Source organism: Acomys minous, assembly GCF_964271855.1.
Source record: "Acomys minous genome assembly, chromosome: 13".
NCBI classification, from domain to species: Eukaryota; Metazoa; Chordata; class Mammalia; order Rodentia; family Muridae; genus Acomys; species Acomys minous.
In genome coordinates, this window is record NC_140495.1 from 56,526,375 (window position 1) to 56,544,239 (window position 17,865).

A 17,865-nucleotide genomic window follows, 5' to 3' on the forward strand; every position below is an offset into this window, starting at 1 on the left:
GGCTGTTTTTTCATGGAACATTGAGGTTCTTAGTAGAAAATGTGTTGAGTTTGTTAGCTGTGTGTGTTACAGTGTGTTCAGGGTAGGTTTGTTAGCTGTGTGTGTTACAGTGTGTTCAGGGTAGGTTTGTTAGCTGTGTGTGTTACAGTGTGTTCAGGGTAGGTTTGTTAGCTGTGTGTGTTACAGTGTGTTCAGGGTAGGTTTGTTGGGAATTAGCTAAAGTGATAGGTTTGAGTCTTGCTTTACTAACAGTGTTGTTTATGGAGTAGACAGGACTGAGATTGTGTTTTTAAAAATGTAGTGTTTTTTATTGAAAGGTCTGTAAAAGCACGCTTTATTTTTAACTGAATTGTATTATCCTGAGACTATGACCAAAACGGTACTTGACTACTCAATTATTAGTGAATCTCAGGTGTCATGCAGCCATGTACTCTGTAGGCCAGGGACTTTTATGTGCTTTGGTGAGAATTGCAGATGTGTTTTGAATATTAGAAATGCTGTGGTGAGCTGTTGTTCTATTGACTAGAATTACATTCTGTAAAGCAGTTCCTACTGATTGTAATTGAGCTCAAGTTTTTTAATTGAGAGTGCAATTGTTAAATAAAAAATAGAAAATAAAGCTGTTAGGCTGTTTTTACCTGATGTGTATAAAAGCAAAACCCTCACGTTTAGGATGAAATGTCTTAGAGTGTATGAAGATATAGTTACATAATATACATACATATTACATGTGTGTGCATGTGTGTATGTAGTGTATAGATGAGGTCATCTAGTTACACTGGCTTAACTTTGAATATGAGGAACAAGAAACCAACATTTCTAAAAAGGATTACTTACTAAGTTACTGTTTAATCAAATGGCTGGCAGAAATTTGACTTTTAACATACTAGTTTTAAGATCTATAGGGACTTTTTTTAAGGAAATAACAAGAAAAAGCATCAAGAACCATTTTTTTCCACTGGCTTCTTTCCAGCACAGTGAACTGCATAGTCCTCTTAGGGCGAGGGCAGGGAGCTCATCTTCCTGGGCTACCCTGGGAAACCATGTTGGACAGGATACTTTGAATTTATTGTATGTTTTTATCTGACTGTTGCTAAAGAATATAATGAAAGAATAATTTCATTAGTTTTGTTGTACTAAATATAGAAATAGTACCTAGCTCAGGTGTTTGGAACTTAAACATTTGCATCTGAAAATAATAGAAAACATTTCTTTAATAAAAGTTAAGGGAAATAAAATTTAACATAATAATTAAATTTTATTTTAAAGCAGATATACCAGATTCATCACTGTGGGAGAATCAAGATTCTGCACAAACAAATGGAATTGATTCTGTTTTGTCAAAAGCTGAAATTGCTTCTTGTAGTTATGAAGCCAGGTATGTAGAAGCTAAGTGAGTTCTAATTCTTGGATAGTTGGCTTTTTATATGCTTATAGGAAGATTAAGTCTTGCAAGGCAACTCTCTGTGAGTTCAACATATTAAATACATACTGTGAAAAGAAATATTTTTAGCCTGAGTCTTTCATCTACATTACCATGTTGATAATTTAAAATAACATAGTAGTTCCTCATGATAGATCCTGCATTGTCATGTTCATTGTCTTTCAGGCATAAAATTGAAAGTTGCATATATATTTTTGAATGGAGTTGGTGGGGCCTTATTTATTCAGTCTTCTTATAAATAAAAACTTCTTTTTTTAAGTTAAACTTGGGCCGGAGAACTACTCAACAGTGACAAGCAGTTATTGTAGCAGATGAAGGGTCAGTTTGTTGCCCCACATAGTGGTTCACAGCTGCTCTTAACTCTAGCTCCAAGCAGTCCAACTCTTCTGTCGGTGCACAGACATACGTTCAAGACCACACGGACACAGAAAATTAAGCTGAAACTTGTTTGCCTTTTAAATCATAAATAAATTGCTTTCTTCCATCAGACCTATTCTCACTTCAAATTAATAAGAACATACAAACTTGTTACCACTAATTTTTATATAAGCAGTTACTGTACAATAATCAGAAGCCATAAATATAATCTGCCTTAGATGTTAAGAAATTATGTAGGCCCAGTGAGAGCTCAGCGGTTCAAAGGCCACACAAACAAGATGACCTAACTTCAGTGCCTAGAAATCGGATAAAGATAAAAAGAGGTGATTGACTCCAGAGTTGTTTCCTGGCCTCTACAAACATGCTGAGGCTTGTGTGCCATCATACACATAATAGTAATAACTGGAGTTTTAAAAAATTGTAACAGTTATAAAAGTAGAAGTGACAATTACTCATTAGAGAAATCTTTTCTTTTTAATAAGTGAACTCAGACATTATTGCTTTTATAACACAGTGAGCACTGGTATCATTAATGCATGTTGAAGAATTCAATAATTATAGAAGAAAGCTAAATTAGTTTTATTTTAAATCTGGGACAATTAAGGAAGTCTGATCTGATAAAATGTCTGAGCCCTACATAGAATAATCAGTAGTTTGTTTAATATTCTGGTAATTTTCTTAAAGTGTTATATTAATAAAATATATTATATTTAAGCATGCATAAATATAATTATGTATTTTGTGATATGCCAAATTTATACTCACTAAGTTTACTTTTATCTTGAATAAAACCTAATCTATTGTCAATTGATAATGTGGCCAAAAATTTGGAACTTACTTTACTAAAGATAACTAGGTAAAACAGGGAATTTAGCATTAGGGAATTTGGGCCTTAGTATACAGTGGGTGGGATGGTACTAGGTGCTAATAGGTAGGCAGTGGTGACCGGGGTTTGGAGGATACAAGGACGTCCTTGCTAGTTCATAAAGGGAGCACTCAGGCCTTTACCACACCCCCTTTCGGGTCTTGGTCAACACCAGCCAGATGAAAGATGAGTGCTGGGTGGACCTTCCAAGCTTTTGCCAGGGGTAGTTGTGTTGTTGGTTCTGTTAGCTCTGCACTCATGGGCCTCTGTGTTTGGGTGGTCTGTTTGTATTGACCCACAGGTGATGACTACCAAGCTGAAGGCCAGAATAACTGGGGAGACGGTAGATGAGGGTCAGATAGTGTGTGACCAGGCGCGTAAGTGCTAGTTAATAGCAAGTGTTTATTTCAGATTTGACTAACGAGATGAAAATGAGTTTGAAAAACAAAACCAAGTTAACCCACATCTTTGGAGTTTTTTACTTTTTAAAAAAAATTTTTTTATTAATTTATTCATATTACATCTCAATGGTTATCCCATCCCTTGTATCCTCCGATTCCTCCCTGCCTCCCGTTTTCCCCTTACTCCCCTCCCCTATGACTGTGACTGAGGGGGGCTTCCTCCCCCTGTATATGCTCATAGGGTATCAAGTCTTTTCTTGGTGGCCGCTTGGAGTTTTTTTCTTTTATTGTAATTTTCTGTTTTCTAAAATGCTTTTCCTCATGAAGGTATCCAAAACAATTTCTTAACCCCTTTTATTCTAAACAAATCTTAGGATTTTGTCAGAGAAATATTTTTGAGAGTGAAGTGTGACTAGGTGGTGAACAACCCTAGACAGTGGGTGTGTATATGGAGATTAATTATTGTGTGTACTGTAAAGAGCAAGTGTGTGCATGATGAGACAGTAGATAGTGCTGAAGGAAGTGTTAGGTTTTACTTTTAACTTCAGCAACAGACATGGTGGTGCATGACGGTAATGCCAACACTTGGAGCCAGAGGTGGCAATAGGAGGGGCTCAGGGTCATTTTCTGCTGCATGGCATATTTAAGGCTGTGCCTTAAAGAAGTATACCTCTCAAGTAAGAAAATAGACATTATTAGCCTCTTTGTTGATTTCATGTGCTTTTATAAAAACATTTTACAGTTATTTAATGATGGGGATTTGTGGGCTGTAGTATATTGAAAGAGCATCAATGGTGATTTGATACTTTCCTCTTTTTATATTGCCTAATTCAATCCCAGAGAGCTTTGTCTTACCCAAGCCTATTGCAGTAAGAATGTGTGCTATGTAGTTAAAAATGGGACATAAATTCTACTTTGCACCACATACATAAACGCACAGCTTTGGTAACTTACTCTGTATGGATTTTAGTGAGGAGGAGGGCATGGGTCATTCTGTTAGAGCCACCTCAGGCTTTGTTGTTTGTTCTATGATGGGGTAATCATTGTGCAACTCAGCTGGCTTGGAACTTTTTCTGTATCCCAGCCTGCCCTCAGACTCAAAATTGTGTTGCTGCCACCACCTGAGTGCTGCAGTTCCAGCATGCACCACGCCTGCCTGGCAGACTCCTTTGCCATTGCCATTACTGGTTTCCTTTCTGTGAACAAATCGTAATGTCCTGAACATCTACTCAAGGGGAATCTGTGTTCCCTGAGTTACTGGGAAACCTGGGTTTGTTTCTTCTTAGTGTGCAGTGGCTTCACACTCAGTTGGAAGAATGCTTGCCCAGCACGAGGCCCTGAGTCAGATCCTAAAACACAGCCAACCTGGGTGTGGTGGCAGCACCTGTGCCACCGTGTCTTTTCTGCTAATAATTTTGTGTACCTATCTGAACTCTTGTATTTACACTTCTCTGTGTTGATAAGCATGTTGGTTTATTAAGGGCTCCTGACTCTAACTCAGATCAAGCAGGGTAGATACAGGAATGTGCTCACAAACATCTTGGGGTCTGTTTGTTAGTAGGGCACACCCAGCACCTTATGACATGACTGCACGCAGCTGTTACAGCTACCTCTACTGTCAGTCACTACTTCCTTTCCTGTCCTTGTTTGCTTCTCTCTAGATCCTCTGTCCACTTGAAACTTGATACTGAAGTAGTTTATTACTTTTATTTACATGAATAATGGATGTAGTTTTGGATTTGATTCTGAGTAACTTGAGAGGCTTTTTAATTCTTTGTAGTTCTCTGTGGTGATCTGATTATTAGGAGAGTCCCAAAGCCTCTAAATAACAGTAGAAGACTAATTACTCACCTGATCTTAGGCAAGAGGCCAAGAGACAGTTGGACCTGCTTCTAAAGTGGGCACACCTCCAGCTAGTCCATACTTGGTGAATATTACTGAGTGGATGTACAGAATAACTGTGATCATTCTATGCAATATTATGTAATCTGGTGAAACATTGATTTATTTTGCTTATGTTTTTACTGTGATTTTTTTCTTGATTCTTTACAGAGTGATAAAATGGAATTTATCTAATTATGTATAATTCCATAATTATAGTTTTATGCTGAATGCTCCAAATATCAAAGGTAATGTGGGGCATTGAGACACAAAATAGATTTAAAATTTACCATTTTCAATTAGGTCCCTCAAAGTTGTGGAACCCTGGCTCCTGCCCAGAGTGATGTCCTACCATACAATGCTGTTGGCATCTCAACCACTGTGGAGCCACTTGAGGAGCATTGGAATTGGTCAATTGGGAATTGGGTGGTAATAGGATGAGTACACTTTGTCTGTTTGTCGCATAGCACTGTTTTGTGTAGTTCTTTTGTTCATATGCTTTGTCTTTGGGGGATGAGCCTGGCTACACTGTGCCATGTATTAGGAGAAGAAAATTGTTTTGACAGCACATTCCTGCTCTATGGTGGTTGTGATATCACCAGCATATGGCATGCTGGCATCTCTGCAAAGGGGCCAGAGGTCAAGTTTTAGAAGTGTTTAGCTATAAACAAAAGAGATGTCATTTACTCTCGTGAGACAATTGTATTATTTTTTGTTGGGGGGACTTGTAAATTTTCCTAATGCCTATTGTTGACCCCTAATGAGAGGGGGAGTTACATGGAAATTGTATATTAGTGGCATGGGGCAATAACAACACACTTGGTGTTTGCTTGTCAGCCAAAGGCCTAGATGTAATCTCCACTGTGTTTTCTTTTCTTTCTAGACAAGTTGGCATTAAGAATGGAATGTTTTTCGGGCATGCTAAACAGCTATGTCCTAATCTGCAAGCTGTTCCATATGACTTTCATGCGTGCAGGGAAGTTGCTCAAGCAATGTATGAAACGTTGGCAAGGTACTGTGTGCAGTGTGCTTTACCCCTCCTCTTGATATTTCTTAGGGTCCTCTTTTTGCTAGCACTGTGAGAGTCACTAGGTTTTTGTCTCTCCTGCGAGCCTTTTTCTTAGCCTGCCCCTCTTTTTTAAGGTAACTTCAGTAGTTGGTAGTTCAGTCTCAAGGAAAAGTGTGCACCGTATCACTGTTCAGATGCTACTGATCGTGATGTGAAATCTACCAGTATATGTGGACCTGTTTTTCTTTCCCATGAAACCAGATGGACAAAGAAGTCAGCTATTTTGTTGTTGCTATGTTTTTGTTTCACTTGGGTCTTCTCTTTTATTACATTTGAATTATAATTTGTTTAAAATTAGAATTCACAGACAAGGTGCAGTAGTATGTGCTATATCCCTGCCTTTCAGTACCAGCCAGGGTCATGGAGGGAGACCCTACATTGTAACTGAGTACGGTTAAAACTGCTGAGTCAGTAGTACGGAGAGACAGTTCAAAATATTTTTTTTTATCTTAAGATCTTTAAGCATGCCAAAAAGTTAGTTTTTATAGAAGCAAGTCTTTTGTACTTGTTTTAAAATGGCTAATTAATTAGCTTGAGGAAAAGAATTATGTAATAACTTAACATGCTCTAATGCCATAGTTACGCAGTTTCTGTGTAGAGGGCTACATGAGGTCCTGCTCACAACTGCTTAAGTCTCTGTAATTGAAAAACCTTTGAAGTGATGTAAGTACTGACTGAGGCCTGCTTCAGTACAGTATAAGGGTATTGGTCCAAGGTTTGCACAGCTGTGTTGACATCTGGGACGTGTGCTTGCCTCTGTCTTCACTTCTGCGCCTCCCCCATAGTAAAAATAGTTTCTACAAGACCAATTCCTCCCCACCTCCCCTCCCATCCAGAGCCGCTCCCTCTCTGTCTCTCATAAGAAAATAATAGGCTTGTAAGAGCTAACAACAGATACAACAACATAAAATATAATAAAACTATCACATCAAAGTTGGCTAAAGCAAACCAACACAAGGAAAAGAGCTGAAGAGCAGGCATAAGAATTGGAGACAACAGCAACAAAACAAAAACCTTCATTCTTACATTTTTAGCCTAAGTAGCATTTATTTATTGAATAAGTAGGTCTTTATATGGTTTGTAACCTACAAAAGGTGTGTATTGAGACAGTATTTGATAGTGAGGCCTCTTTGGCTGTCTGTCATTTCTGGCCTGTTGCATGGTCTCTTCTGTAAAAACAAGTAGTCTTTTATATAGGGAGACCACACAAGGCTGTAAAAAGGAGCAAAAGCACTTGAAAATACAGGTGTGTTTCTCCTAGCCAGGGTTAGGCTGACTGGCTCTAAGCTATAGAGTCTCAGGGATTTAATAGATATTAGATAGTTTAAAGTTGTATTTTGCTTTTAGATGAACAGCACTTACTGAACTAATGTGTGTAAGCTGGTTTCTGATAAGCCATGCTTGATGTTTTCTCAGGCATTTGGTCATTGTGATCCGTTTACCACTGTGTAGTCATTCAGATGGGCAAGGGCATGCTCAGCACAGTCGCTTCTGCTGTAGGAGTATTTGCTGTGTAGTTAGAATACTAGCTTTGTAGTAAAAAGTTAGATAACTAAATAGTGCACACTGGGTGGGTTATTTAAGTTTAGAAGTTTAGTTTGTTGTTTTCAGTATTTAAAAATGCCTTGTCTTGCCGGGTATGGTAGCGCACATCTTTAGTCCCAGCACTTGGGAGTCAAAGGTAAGTGGAATCTCTGTGAGTTCTAGACCAGGCTGGTCTCCAAGGTGAGTCAGGACAGCCAGGGCTCTGTTACACAGAGAAACCCTGTCTTGAAAAAAACAAAGGAAAAAAAAATGCCATTTCTGCTTTCTAATTATTTCTGCCTTTAAATATGTCACAGAGCAGACCGTAGGTATGACTCACCCTCTGCCTCTGCTCTGTGTTGTTAGCTACACGCACAGCATCGAAGCTGTCAGCTGCGATGAAGCACTGGTGGACATCGCTGACATCCTTGCAGAGACTAAACTTACTCCTGATGAATTTGCAGCTGCCCTTCGTATGGAAATCAGAGACAAGACTAAATGTCCTGCCTCTGTTGGAATTGGTTAGTATATGGCTTCTCATGTATTTGATTTATCTAAAGTTTGGAATCCTTGAATATCCCCTAATTTAAAGGAATTTTAATAGCCTAACTACTTGTTGCAGAAGTGGTCTTTCCCGTACTTTTAGCATTGCTTACAGCTGTGCAGTGGAAAAAAAATGTTGAAAATGCAAGTAAGTGTTTGGTGACAGAATATTTTTGCAGTAAGGGAGTTAGTATGATTTCTTTCTTGTTCAAAAAAAAATGGAGAAAGTTAAATTAAAATTTTTGGCTTTTTTCAAATTTGAACAGAAACTTAAAAGCTGCATGGAACTTGAAGTAAAGCTTGAGTCTCCTCTGCCTTTTGCTCTCCTGCAATCACAGTGCTCTCCGCAGGGCTCCTCCACCTCACCTCTCCTGCAATCACAGTGCTCTCCGCAGGGCTCCTCCACCTCACCTCTCCTGCAATCACAGTGCTCTCTGCAGGGCTCCTCCTCCTCACTTCTCCTGCAAGCACAGTGCTCTCCGCAGGGCTCCTCCACCTCACCTCTCCTGCAATCACAGTGCTCTCTGCAGGGCTCCTCCACCTCACCTCTCCTGCAATCACAGTGCTCTCTGCAGGGCTCCTCCTCCTCACTTCTCCTGCAAGCACAGTGCTCTCCGCAGAGCTCCTCCACCTCACCTCTCCTGCAATCACAGTGCTCTCTGCAGGGCTCCTCCTCCTCACCTCTCCTGCAATCACAGTGCTCTCCGCAGGGCTCCTCCACCTCACCTCTCCTGCAATCACAGTGCTCTCTGCAGGGCTCCTCCACCTCACCTCTCCTGCAATCACAGTGCTCTCTGCAGAGCTCCTCCTCCTCACGTCTCCTGCAATCACAGTGCTCTCCGCAGGGCTCCTCCACCTCACCTCTCCTGCAAGCACAGTGCTCTCTGCAGGGCTCCTCCTCCTCACCTCTCCAGCCTGTCTTTCATTTATTCAGCTGCTGCTTCCACCTGTGCTCCTCATGTTGACTTAGGCTATGACCTTTACAGAGCTGAAAAGCATAGGCTCTCTGTGGCACCTTTTCCTGCGTACCTCAGCCCACTCAGCTGTGCACCAAGAAACTCTTGTCTTGCTGGCCTCTCAAGCACAGAGAGCCACACCTTGTCCTGCAGGCTTGAGAAGTGGTCGTAAAGCTGTGTTTGTCGCTGTTCTAGTTTCTAGTCTCATCACTATGTTCTCATTCATAAACCCTTTTCCTCAGATTCTTGTCTTCAGAACCAGTAAGATTTATCTTGGTAACTCTGTGACATCATAGATATGTTAATACTGCATTGATTAGAGAACGAGACTGCAGGTGTGATGACACACTAGTTGTCCCAGCACTCAGGAGGCTGAGGGAGGAGGCCTGCAGAACACAGACCAACCTGGATTTGTGCTGAGACCCTGTCTCAAAATGGGAGAGAAAGGCTCCGTGACTGACAATACCGGAGGTCAGCGGCAAATGTGCTGCTGAAACACCCCAGGAATCTCAGCTGCCTGCTGCCCAGCACTGACATGTGGCCCCAGTGACGCACGTCTTCTGCACTGGCAGTGCCTGACTACCACACTTGCTGTCTGACGTTTTGATGAGGATGTAGTTAGAGTTAGAGCTGTCTCGTATGTGCATATGAGAGATTGCCTTCCCTGGAAGTTTCTTTGAAAAGTAGGTAGCCCAAAAGGGACTTTCATTTCACCCAAGCATGGTTGCTGAGTTTTGGTTTTGGTTTTTTTTTTTTTTTTTTTTAGCAATATTCTCTGTTTATTCCTTTGACAAGTTCATACACGTCTGCAGTGTATCTTGATCACATAGTACTTCCGGGTTCCCTCTCACTTTCAGGTCCTGCTTCTGTTTCTTTTTGTTTTAATGGTCACTGATTTCACACACTTGCCCTGCCATGCTCAGGACTGTGGAAGCATCTACCTGCGTATAAAACCTAGCAGCACCCCAAACCCCTGAAGTAAGTTACTTCCCCAACAGCCAGGCCTCCTGACTAGAGACCATCCCTTCTGGAGTCGCTGTGAGTCCTTGAATGCCCTGTGCCCTTGTCAGCCCTCCTCGCTGTTCTCTAGCTCTTAGGCCTCCCCACCCCCTTTTCTAGGATGTTCCCAGAGCCATCTAGGGCTGAGCACTCAACAGTCTTTGACCATTTAGGATTCTTAGAAAGACGCTTACTTGACCAAGGGTGAGAGTAGCACAAATACTTTATGGCCATAAACATCAATATTTGTGGCAGGTAATATGACAACATGTCCATTTAGCAAAATAACACCAACGGGTCTGCCTCACACCCCCAGCCATGGGATTGTAGTGAAGCTGCAGCGTTGTCCCATGGAGCAGGCTTTCCATGTGATCCGAGGGCATTCTCTGACAGTCTCTGTAACAGTCATTCCCGACACCGCACCAATAGAGGGCATCTGAAACACCGTAGCACACTGGAACCTGCACACATGGTGACTGCATTGGTATTGTTTATAGTCACTGTCTAGCCTGCCTTCTCACTCCATATTGTTAGCCTGTGGGTCCCTATCAGTCTGCCTTTTCCTACCAATCTCTGTATTTCAGTATCAGACACAGTTTGGAGTTTTTGCTTTTAATCATACTTTTAATCTACAAGTGGTAGTATAAAGACATTTTCAGTTTAAGAATGGAGTTAAAACTAGAATTCCACTTGGTACATCCATTCCTTGCTCTTTTTCCTTTGAATTCCCTAGATTTATCATTTTGATAATAACTTTTCTAAACTTGAACTCCTTACAGGAAATCCATACTTATGGTATGTTGTTCCATGACTCTTCTGCATGTTGTTAGTACACGACTTTACTAATGTCTTGATGCGTCTGTTGTCATAGAAAAGCTGTCCTAACAGTCAGCTCACTGCCTAACAGCCGTTCTCCATAGTCCAGGCCGCCTGCTGTTTTTATTCACTGCTGGCCTTCCCCTGTACTTTGGAGACCTGAAAAGCCTTCTCACACTTCACCTGTTCTGACTTGGGAGCTTTGTTGACCTGTTTTCCCCACATATGCTGGGCCTTAGGGTTGGAAAATTAACCGGTTTTTATTTTTGCTTTGGTTTTCTATAAATCTACGACTGTTTTGAGTGTGGGAGGGGAGGGAACTTGAGATCAGACCTCACACTGTAGCCCAGGCTGGTTTCAGATTCATAGCCAATGGGCTGGTTAAGCCTCCTGAGTGTTAAGATTGTTTACTGAGCCACCACACCCAGCTTACCCCTCCCTGTGTGTTCTGTTGTACATCCATCAGGAATAAACACTGAAATAATACTTGTTTTAAAATAAAGGAAAACCTCTTATCAGATAGCATATTGGCCATATTCTGGAATATTAAATGAAACTACCAAATATATATACGTGTGTGTGTGTGTGTGTGTGTGTGTGTGTGTGTGTGTGTGTGTGTGTGCCTTGTTTGCATATTATCAAAACTGCATTAGTTTATTATTTACAGATACTTGAATCACTCAATTCACATGTGTCTTTTTCATGAAAATTTAAGAAATGATTATGGGTATTTCTTGAGCATGTTTTTCCTTTTCAATTCCTTAGGTTCTAATATTCTTCTTGCTAGAATGGCGACTAGAAAGGCAAAGCCAGATGGCCAGTACCACCTGCAACCAGAAGAAGTTGATGATTTCATCAGAGGTCAGCTCGTTACCAACCTACCGGGTAAGCACAAGTCTTACTCAGCATTTGCCTGTGATGCCTTATAGGCATGCATAAGTGCTTTTTGTGCCTTTGTTTCTGTTCTTGTGGGACTGTTGTTTTTTTTTTTTTCAGGGAGGGTCTTGATAACGTGGCTTGAGGTTGCCTCAGACTGGATCACCCTGCCTCAGCACCCAAGTGCATGTGCTACCATGCTCAACTTTCCTGTCTCTGCAAATACAATATTAAGGGTCATGAAAAAGAAAATTAAATACTACATTGAACATCCTGTCAATAAATTTGTTACATATTTTAGTTTTCCCCTAGTGAGTTCTACTTTGCAGGTTCTCACTGATGTGACTAAGTTGGTAGGCAGCCGCCCTAAGCATGGCAGAGGCCCTGGGTTCCATCCCAGCACCACATTCATGACCTAGGTGTTAGCACAGAGACCTGTCGTCTAGACATTCCCGCGGTGTAAGCTGGGGAACACCCTGGGCAAATGCAAAGAACAGAGATGGGATTTCTTAAGTAACAAGATTAAGGATTCTCAGAAATAAGTTTAAAGGAAATATGAAATTAACTTAGTCTTTTAAAAGCTATTTTTTTTATTTTATTGAGTTTGTATTTGTGCACATATATGTCATTCTGTATGGAGGCCAGAGGACAGCTTTGTGGAATCAATTCTCTCCGTTAGCTATGCATTCTAGGGACTGGACTCAGGTTATCGGGCTTGTCAGGCAAGTACATCTTTCCAGTGAACCATCATCTCAGCTTTCATTTTTTTAGATTCATAATCAAGTAGTGTATTTCTAAGCTGAAAACAAAGGTTTACAGAAGTGCTCATCTGTTGTGCGAGATGATGCTTCTGAAGTGCAGGTAGAATTAAGTGGTGAGGCACTCAGCGGTATATGTCTGATGCCTTGAGTTTGATTCCTAGCACTGATTTTTTGTTTTGTTTTGTTTGTTTGTAAGATTTACTTATTATTTATACAGTATTCTGCCTGCATATGTTCCTGCAAGCCAGAAGAGGGCACCAAATCTCACTATAGATGGTTGTGAGCCATTTATGTGGTTGCTGGGAATTGAACTCAGGACCTTGGAAGAACAGACCATGTTTTTAACCTCTGAGCGATCTCTCCAGCCTCTAGCACTGGTTTTAAAAGTTGATTTTAATTCTCTGTACTTTAAATGTACTTAGGAATGTGGATCTGTGTGGGGATGTGTACATGTGAGTGAGGTTGCCCCTGAAGGCCAGTGGTCTTGGATCTCCCTGGAGCTGGAATTAGAGGTGATTTTGAGCTGCCTGACTTGCGTCCTGGGAACCAAACTCAGGTCCTCTGCAAGAGCAGTAAGTGCTCTTACCCGTTGATCCTGTCTCTAGCCCCACCTAACACTGGCCTTACAAAAGGAAACTCCAGAAAGAAAGAATAGGGAACCAGGAATGACATTAAAAATACAAATTCAACCAGCAGAGTTAGTGATAGATTTCTGAGTTTATAGTTGATTTAAATCATTTCAAAAGTAGAAAATGAATGAACCTTATTAGGGAAAGCTCAACCTGTTTTCATTAATTCAGGACCTTGACAAAAAACAAAACAAAACAAAAAACTTCCATTTCATCGGTTTATTTTGCCAAAAGTAGGGATTTATTTTATGAGGGGTTTTTTTTTGTTTGTTTGTTTGTTTTGTTGTTGTTTTTTTAACTTACAAGGAGATGGAGACCAGCACTTTTCTCCATGTCTGTGTACAAGTAGATTAGTAGAATGTTCAGATGTATATTTATAAAACTAATAAAAACGTATATGAACTACTTAGGAGTTTGTTATAGCCAGATTGTAAATGACCTAAATGCCATTTTTTTGGTGGGCTAGTTTTGTTGCAGAAGATTTCTGTAGCCCCCGTAAGTAACTAAAAATGATGTAATGCTGTTAGAAATGTGTGGTCTGTTTCTGATGTTCAGTTTGAGATTTCATTTGAATAATACTTACCTTTATAAGATCAAATAGCAAATTACCTTATTGGCACAATGTAAACAGTTGTGGTAGCACATTTTACAGTTTTAAATTGAGAAGCCCTGTCTTGAAAAACCAAAAAGAAACAAACAAACAAACAAAAGATTGGCTTTCTGTTCAGGTCCTTACCACTCAGAATGGTTCTTATAAAATTCCCAAAGTTTGAATTGACTTGAATATTTTTGTTACGCACTTACTTAGTCTTCTGCATGTCATCCCTGTTCAGTGAGGCCTTACCCAGTGAAGGAAAAGATTATTTCTGAGAACGCTTTCCATAGTAAGGACTATTGGGTCTTTGCAAAGCTGTAAACCCTGTGGGTGTAATCTTCTATTACGGGCTTGCACACAGGGTCAGGGCGAGGGTTTGTGACTTCCAACTGGACACAGGGCTACAGCTCTGCAGCCTCCCAGCATTTACAGTTAACAGTTAACAGGCTCCTCATTTGGCTTTGCCATGTTACCTGTAGTCAGAAGCCTCAAGCAAGTACCTACTGGATTGGACAGCACAGGCACAAACATTCCATCCCCACTGACATTTAACTGAACACCCGTAACGTGGATGACTAAGACTGTTCTTTGAAGTTTTTTCTCCTGTATCAAGTGGACTGCCAATGCCTGGCTGTGTCGGCAGAGATCATTGCTTAGCACGGTTCCCTTCCAGGGCAGGTGCAGATGATCCCCAGGCTGCTTGGCCAGGAGCTTAAACAGCTTTTCTCTTCTTAGAAAGTAGATTCTAAGACAGCACATTCCCTTTTTGTTTTTCTTCCTTCTTGGTTGGCTGTGCCAGTTAGTTACTTTCTCTAGATGCCCCTTTCCTTATGAACTCTGAGCTGCATTGCATTAAGTTAGCAATTGTTTTGGCCCTATCGCAGAAGTCTGTCGTTGCCTCCCCCTCCACTGCAGGAGCCTCTCATCCCTCCAGGTCAGCTTTCCATATAGAGACAATGATTCCATTAGACTAGGTGGATTTTGCCTAATTTGGGGAGTTTTAAGTGAGTAGCCTTTGCACCTGTCAGTGGCTGATAGTTTCCAGGATCTTCCGTTCCCACACCATCACGTGCACATACACACAGCGCAGGGTCAGGATCGACTTTGGCTTGCCCTTTGTTCTGACTCGGACTGTAAATGTCACAAGTGGGAGCCCACATCCTTCCCACTAGGATCTAGATCACCAGTTGTCAACCTGTGGGTCATGACCCCTTTGGCAAGCCTCTGTCTCCAGAAGTATTATATCATGATTCACAACAGTAGCAAAATTATAGTTAGGAAATAGCAGTGGGGTCAGAAGCATTAGGAAGGTTGAGACCACGTACATAGATTCTCATGCTTTCAACTCGCCTGGCCTACTTCCATGCCAAAGACGTCTGCAGCTCCTCGCCTGTGTCCTGTCTCACTGTGCCAGGGCTTCTCTTGGCAGACCATAGACTGAGGTGCTTCTGCCATTGAAGACCTCAGGATAGAATCAAAAGTTACCTGGCCACATTGAACACAAGATAGCAGCAGACTTTGCTCTTTTTTTTTTTTTTTTATAGCATACAGAAAGCACAAGACACATAGTTTTTTTTTTTTTTTTACTGTTAGTAACTATATTATGATTTAAAGTCATTTAAATAAGAATATAGTTTACCTGAGTTATTCTACACGGTTTTCTCAAGTTCCCACCCCCACACACCCCCTTAGGTTTCTCTGTGTAGCCCTGGCTGTCCTGGACTTGCTTTGTAGACCAGGCTGGCCTTGAACTCACAGCGATCTGCCTACCTCTGCCTCCCGAGTGCTGGGATTACAGGGCTGAGCCACCATACCCAGATGTCTATCTCTCTTTACTGTCTTGCATATGGTGTAGGGCAGCAGAACTCATCAATGTTCTGGGTAGTGCTGAAACTTTTTGTACATTGTATTGGAGGCCACAGGGACTGCTATACGGTGGCCCGGCTATAGGAAGGATCCTGCCACCTCTTCAAGATGGCCAGTTAGCTTTTGGTGAAATGGCTTTCTCTCCCTTGCCACAACAACATTCCTTGCTTAGCAGCCTCAGTCCCTAAGCACTGTTACTACTTCTGTTCCCTTTGAGATGAAGGTCTGTCATCCGTTCCTCTTGTTGTTCCAGTCCAGAGTCAGGGGTAGCTGTAATCATCAGCCTCGCAGCACAGTTGTACCCTGTCTGTAGGTTCAGACCAAAGAATTCTTAAACAAGAGCCTGTTAATTACTGATTTGTGGATAAGGTCGTGATTATGATTCGTGAGATTTTTGTATAAAACTTAAGTTTTGTTTTGTTTTATACATGCATAAATAAATGACCAAGAGTTTACTAGTTTGCCAACATCTGTGTATGTATTCCTTTTTCTAGGAGTTGGACGTTCAATGGAGTCTAAGCTAGCATCTTTGGGGATTAGAACTTGCGGAGATTTGCAATGCATGACCATGGCAAAACTCCAGAAAGAATTTGGCCCCAAAACAGGTCAGATGCTGTATAGGTTCTGCCGTGGCTTGGACGATAGACCAGTTAGAACAGAGAAGGAGAGGAAGTCTGTCTCAGCTGAGATCAACTACGGAATAAGGTTCACCCAGGTAACGTGTCTTTACATGTCCTGTTTCTGAGCTCCAGAGCTCTTGGTAATTGAAATAGACATTAAGACTGTTGGTACTCGCAGGCCTTTGGTGACTGTTAAGGTAGATCCTGAATCTAAAACCCAGGTCTTAAGGAAGACACAAAACTCTGCTTTGGAGTCAGATGACAAACATGTTTGGTTTTGAGATGTTTTTAAACTATAGTTAGAGGCAGGTCTCCTTTACTTGATCCTTGATGCCGCCACAGCAATGCTTCTCAGTCTTCCTAGTGCTGCAGTGCGGTAATAGTTTTTCATGTTTTGGTGACCCCCAACTGTAAAGCTTTTCTTTCTTTCTTCCTTCCTTCCTTTCTTTCTTTCTTTCTTTCTTTCTTTCTTTCTTTCTTTCTTTCTTTCTTTCTTTCTTTCTTTCTTCAGGGTTTCTCTGTATAGCCTTGGCTGTCCTGGAACTCACTTCATAGACCAGGCTGGCCTCAAACTCACAGCAATCCGCCTGTCTCTGCCTCCTGAGTGCTGAGATTAAAGGTGTGCGCCACCACTCCAGGTCATAAAATGATTTTCATTTGTATGTCATAACTAATTTTGCTGCAGTTATAAATCTGTGGTTTGGGGTAGTCTTAGGTGACCCCTATGAAAGAGTTGTTCAACCCCAGAGGGTCGCGACCCACAGGTTGAGAACCTCTGCTCTGAATGGTGGTAGTGTGTGGGTGGACTGGTGTTGGCTCACCATAACAGACACTTGGGTTTGGGTACATCTCTGGAATTTAGTTCCATAAACACTGCACATGATGAGGACTTGAAATCTGATAAGTTCTTATTGTTGGAACTGCCTTGTAGGAATCTGATAAGAGTGTTGGGATTCATTTCTTCAGGGATTTTAAGAATTACATAGCGTTCTCATGGGTCAGTGCTTACAGAGCACTCAGTGCACTCGAGCATGAGCTCTGACGTTAGCGCACGCACGGGTCAGGGTGTGCACAGTGCTCTCGGGGGTCAGTGCTTACGATGAGGAAATGAGATGGGTTCATTGTCAAGAGCTGTGACCCTTGAGAAGGCCTATCAGGTTGATAATATGGGAGTGTCTTTTCATCTTTGTCTCTCTCTGTAGCCAAAGGAAGCAGAAACTTTCCTTCTGAGTCTCTCAGAAGAAATTCAAAGACGACTTGAAGCTGCTAGCATGAAGGGCAAACGCCTGACTCTGAAAATCATGGTACGGAAGCCAGGGGCCCCCGTAGAAACTGCAAAGTTTGGAGGCCATGGAATTTGTGATAACATTGCCAGGTAAACTTTTTCTTAAAAAGTCAGTAGTTATATTCTGTGCAAGTTATGATGAACCATACAAAATAAAATCAGTAGCAGTAGTTTTAGTTAAAACTTACCTATCCTGGTGTTTTTAAATATCCTGTAGAGTCAGGCCACATCCCATAGCCAGTTGACTTAGGTTTAATAACTACTGCCAAATACCGGAGGCTGATGGGTATTTTTAAAGAAAAAATGTATTAGTTTCAACTTCCGGCTATTCAGGAGGCTGGTACTATTCTGAACCCT

General features: G+C 41.3%; 1 protein-coding gene across 8 annotated transcripts in view; it reads left to right on the top strand.

Annotated features, from left to right (window-relative positions):
- REV1 (REV1 DNA directed polymerase) overlaps positions 1 to 17,865 on the top strand; it is a 78,984-nt gene that overhangs the window by 53,573 nt on the left and 7,546 nt on the right. For 3 of the 8 annotated variants that reach the window (XM_084754114.1, XM_084754116.1, XM_084754117.1), the window contains 6 exons: positions 1,270 to 1,378; positions 5,853 to 5,981; positions 7,929 to 8,083; positions 11,642 to 11,761; positions 16,098 to 16,318; positions 17,426 to 17,598. In XM_084754114.1, coding sequence (XP_084610240.1) covers positions 1,270 to 1,378; positions 5,853 to 5,981; positions 7,929 to 8,083; positions 11,642 to 11,761; positions 16,098 to 16,318; positions 17,426 to 17,598 — 907 coding nt within the window. Of the gene's footprint in view, positions 1 to 1,269; positions 1,379 to 5,198; positions 5,218 to 5,275; positions 5,399 to 5,852; positions 5,982 to 7,928; positions 8,084 to 11,641; positions 11,762 to 16,097; positions 16,319 to 17,425; positions 17,599 to 17,865 lie in introns of those variants that run through there. The other 5 variants (XM_084754115.1, XM_084754118.1, XM_084754120.1 and 2 more) reach the window with 4 other exon arrangements.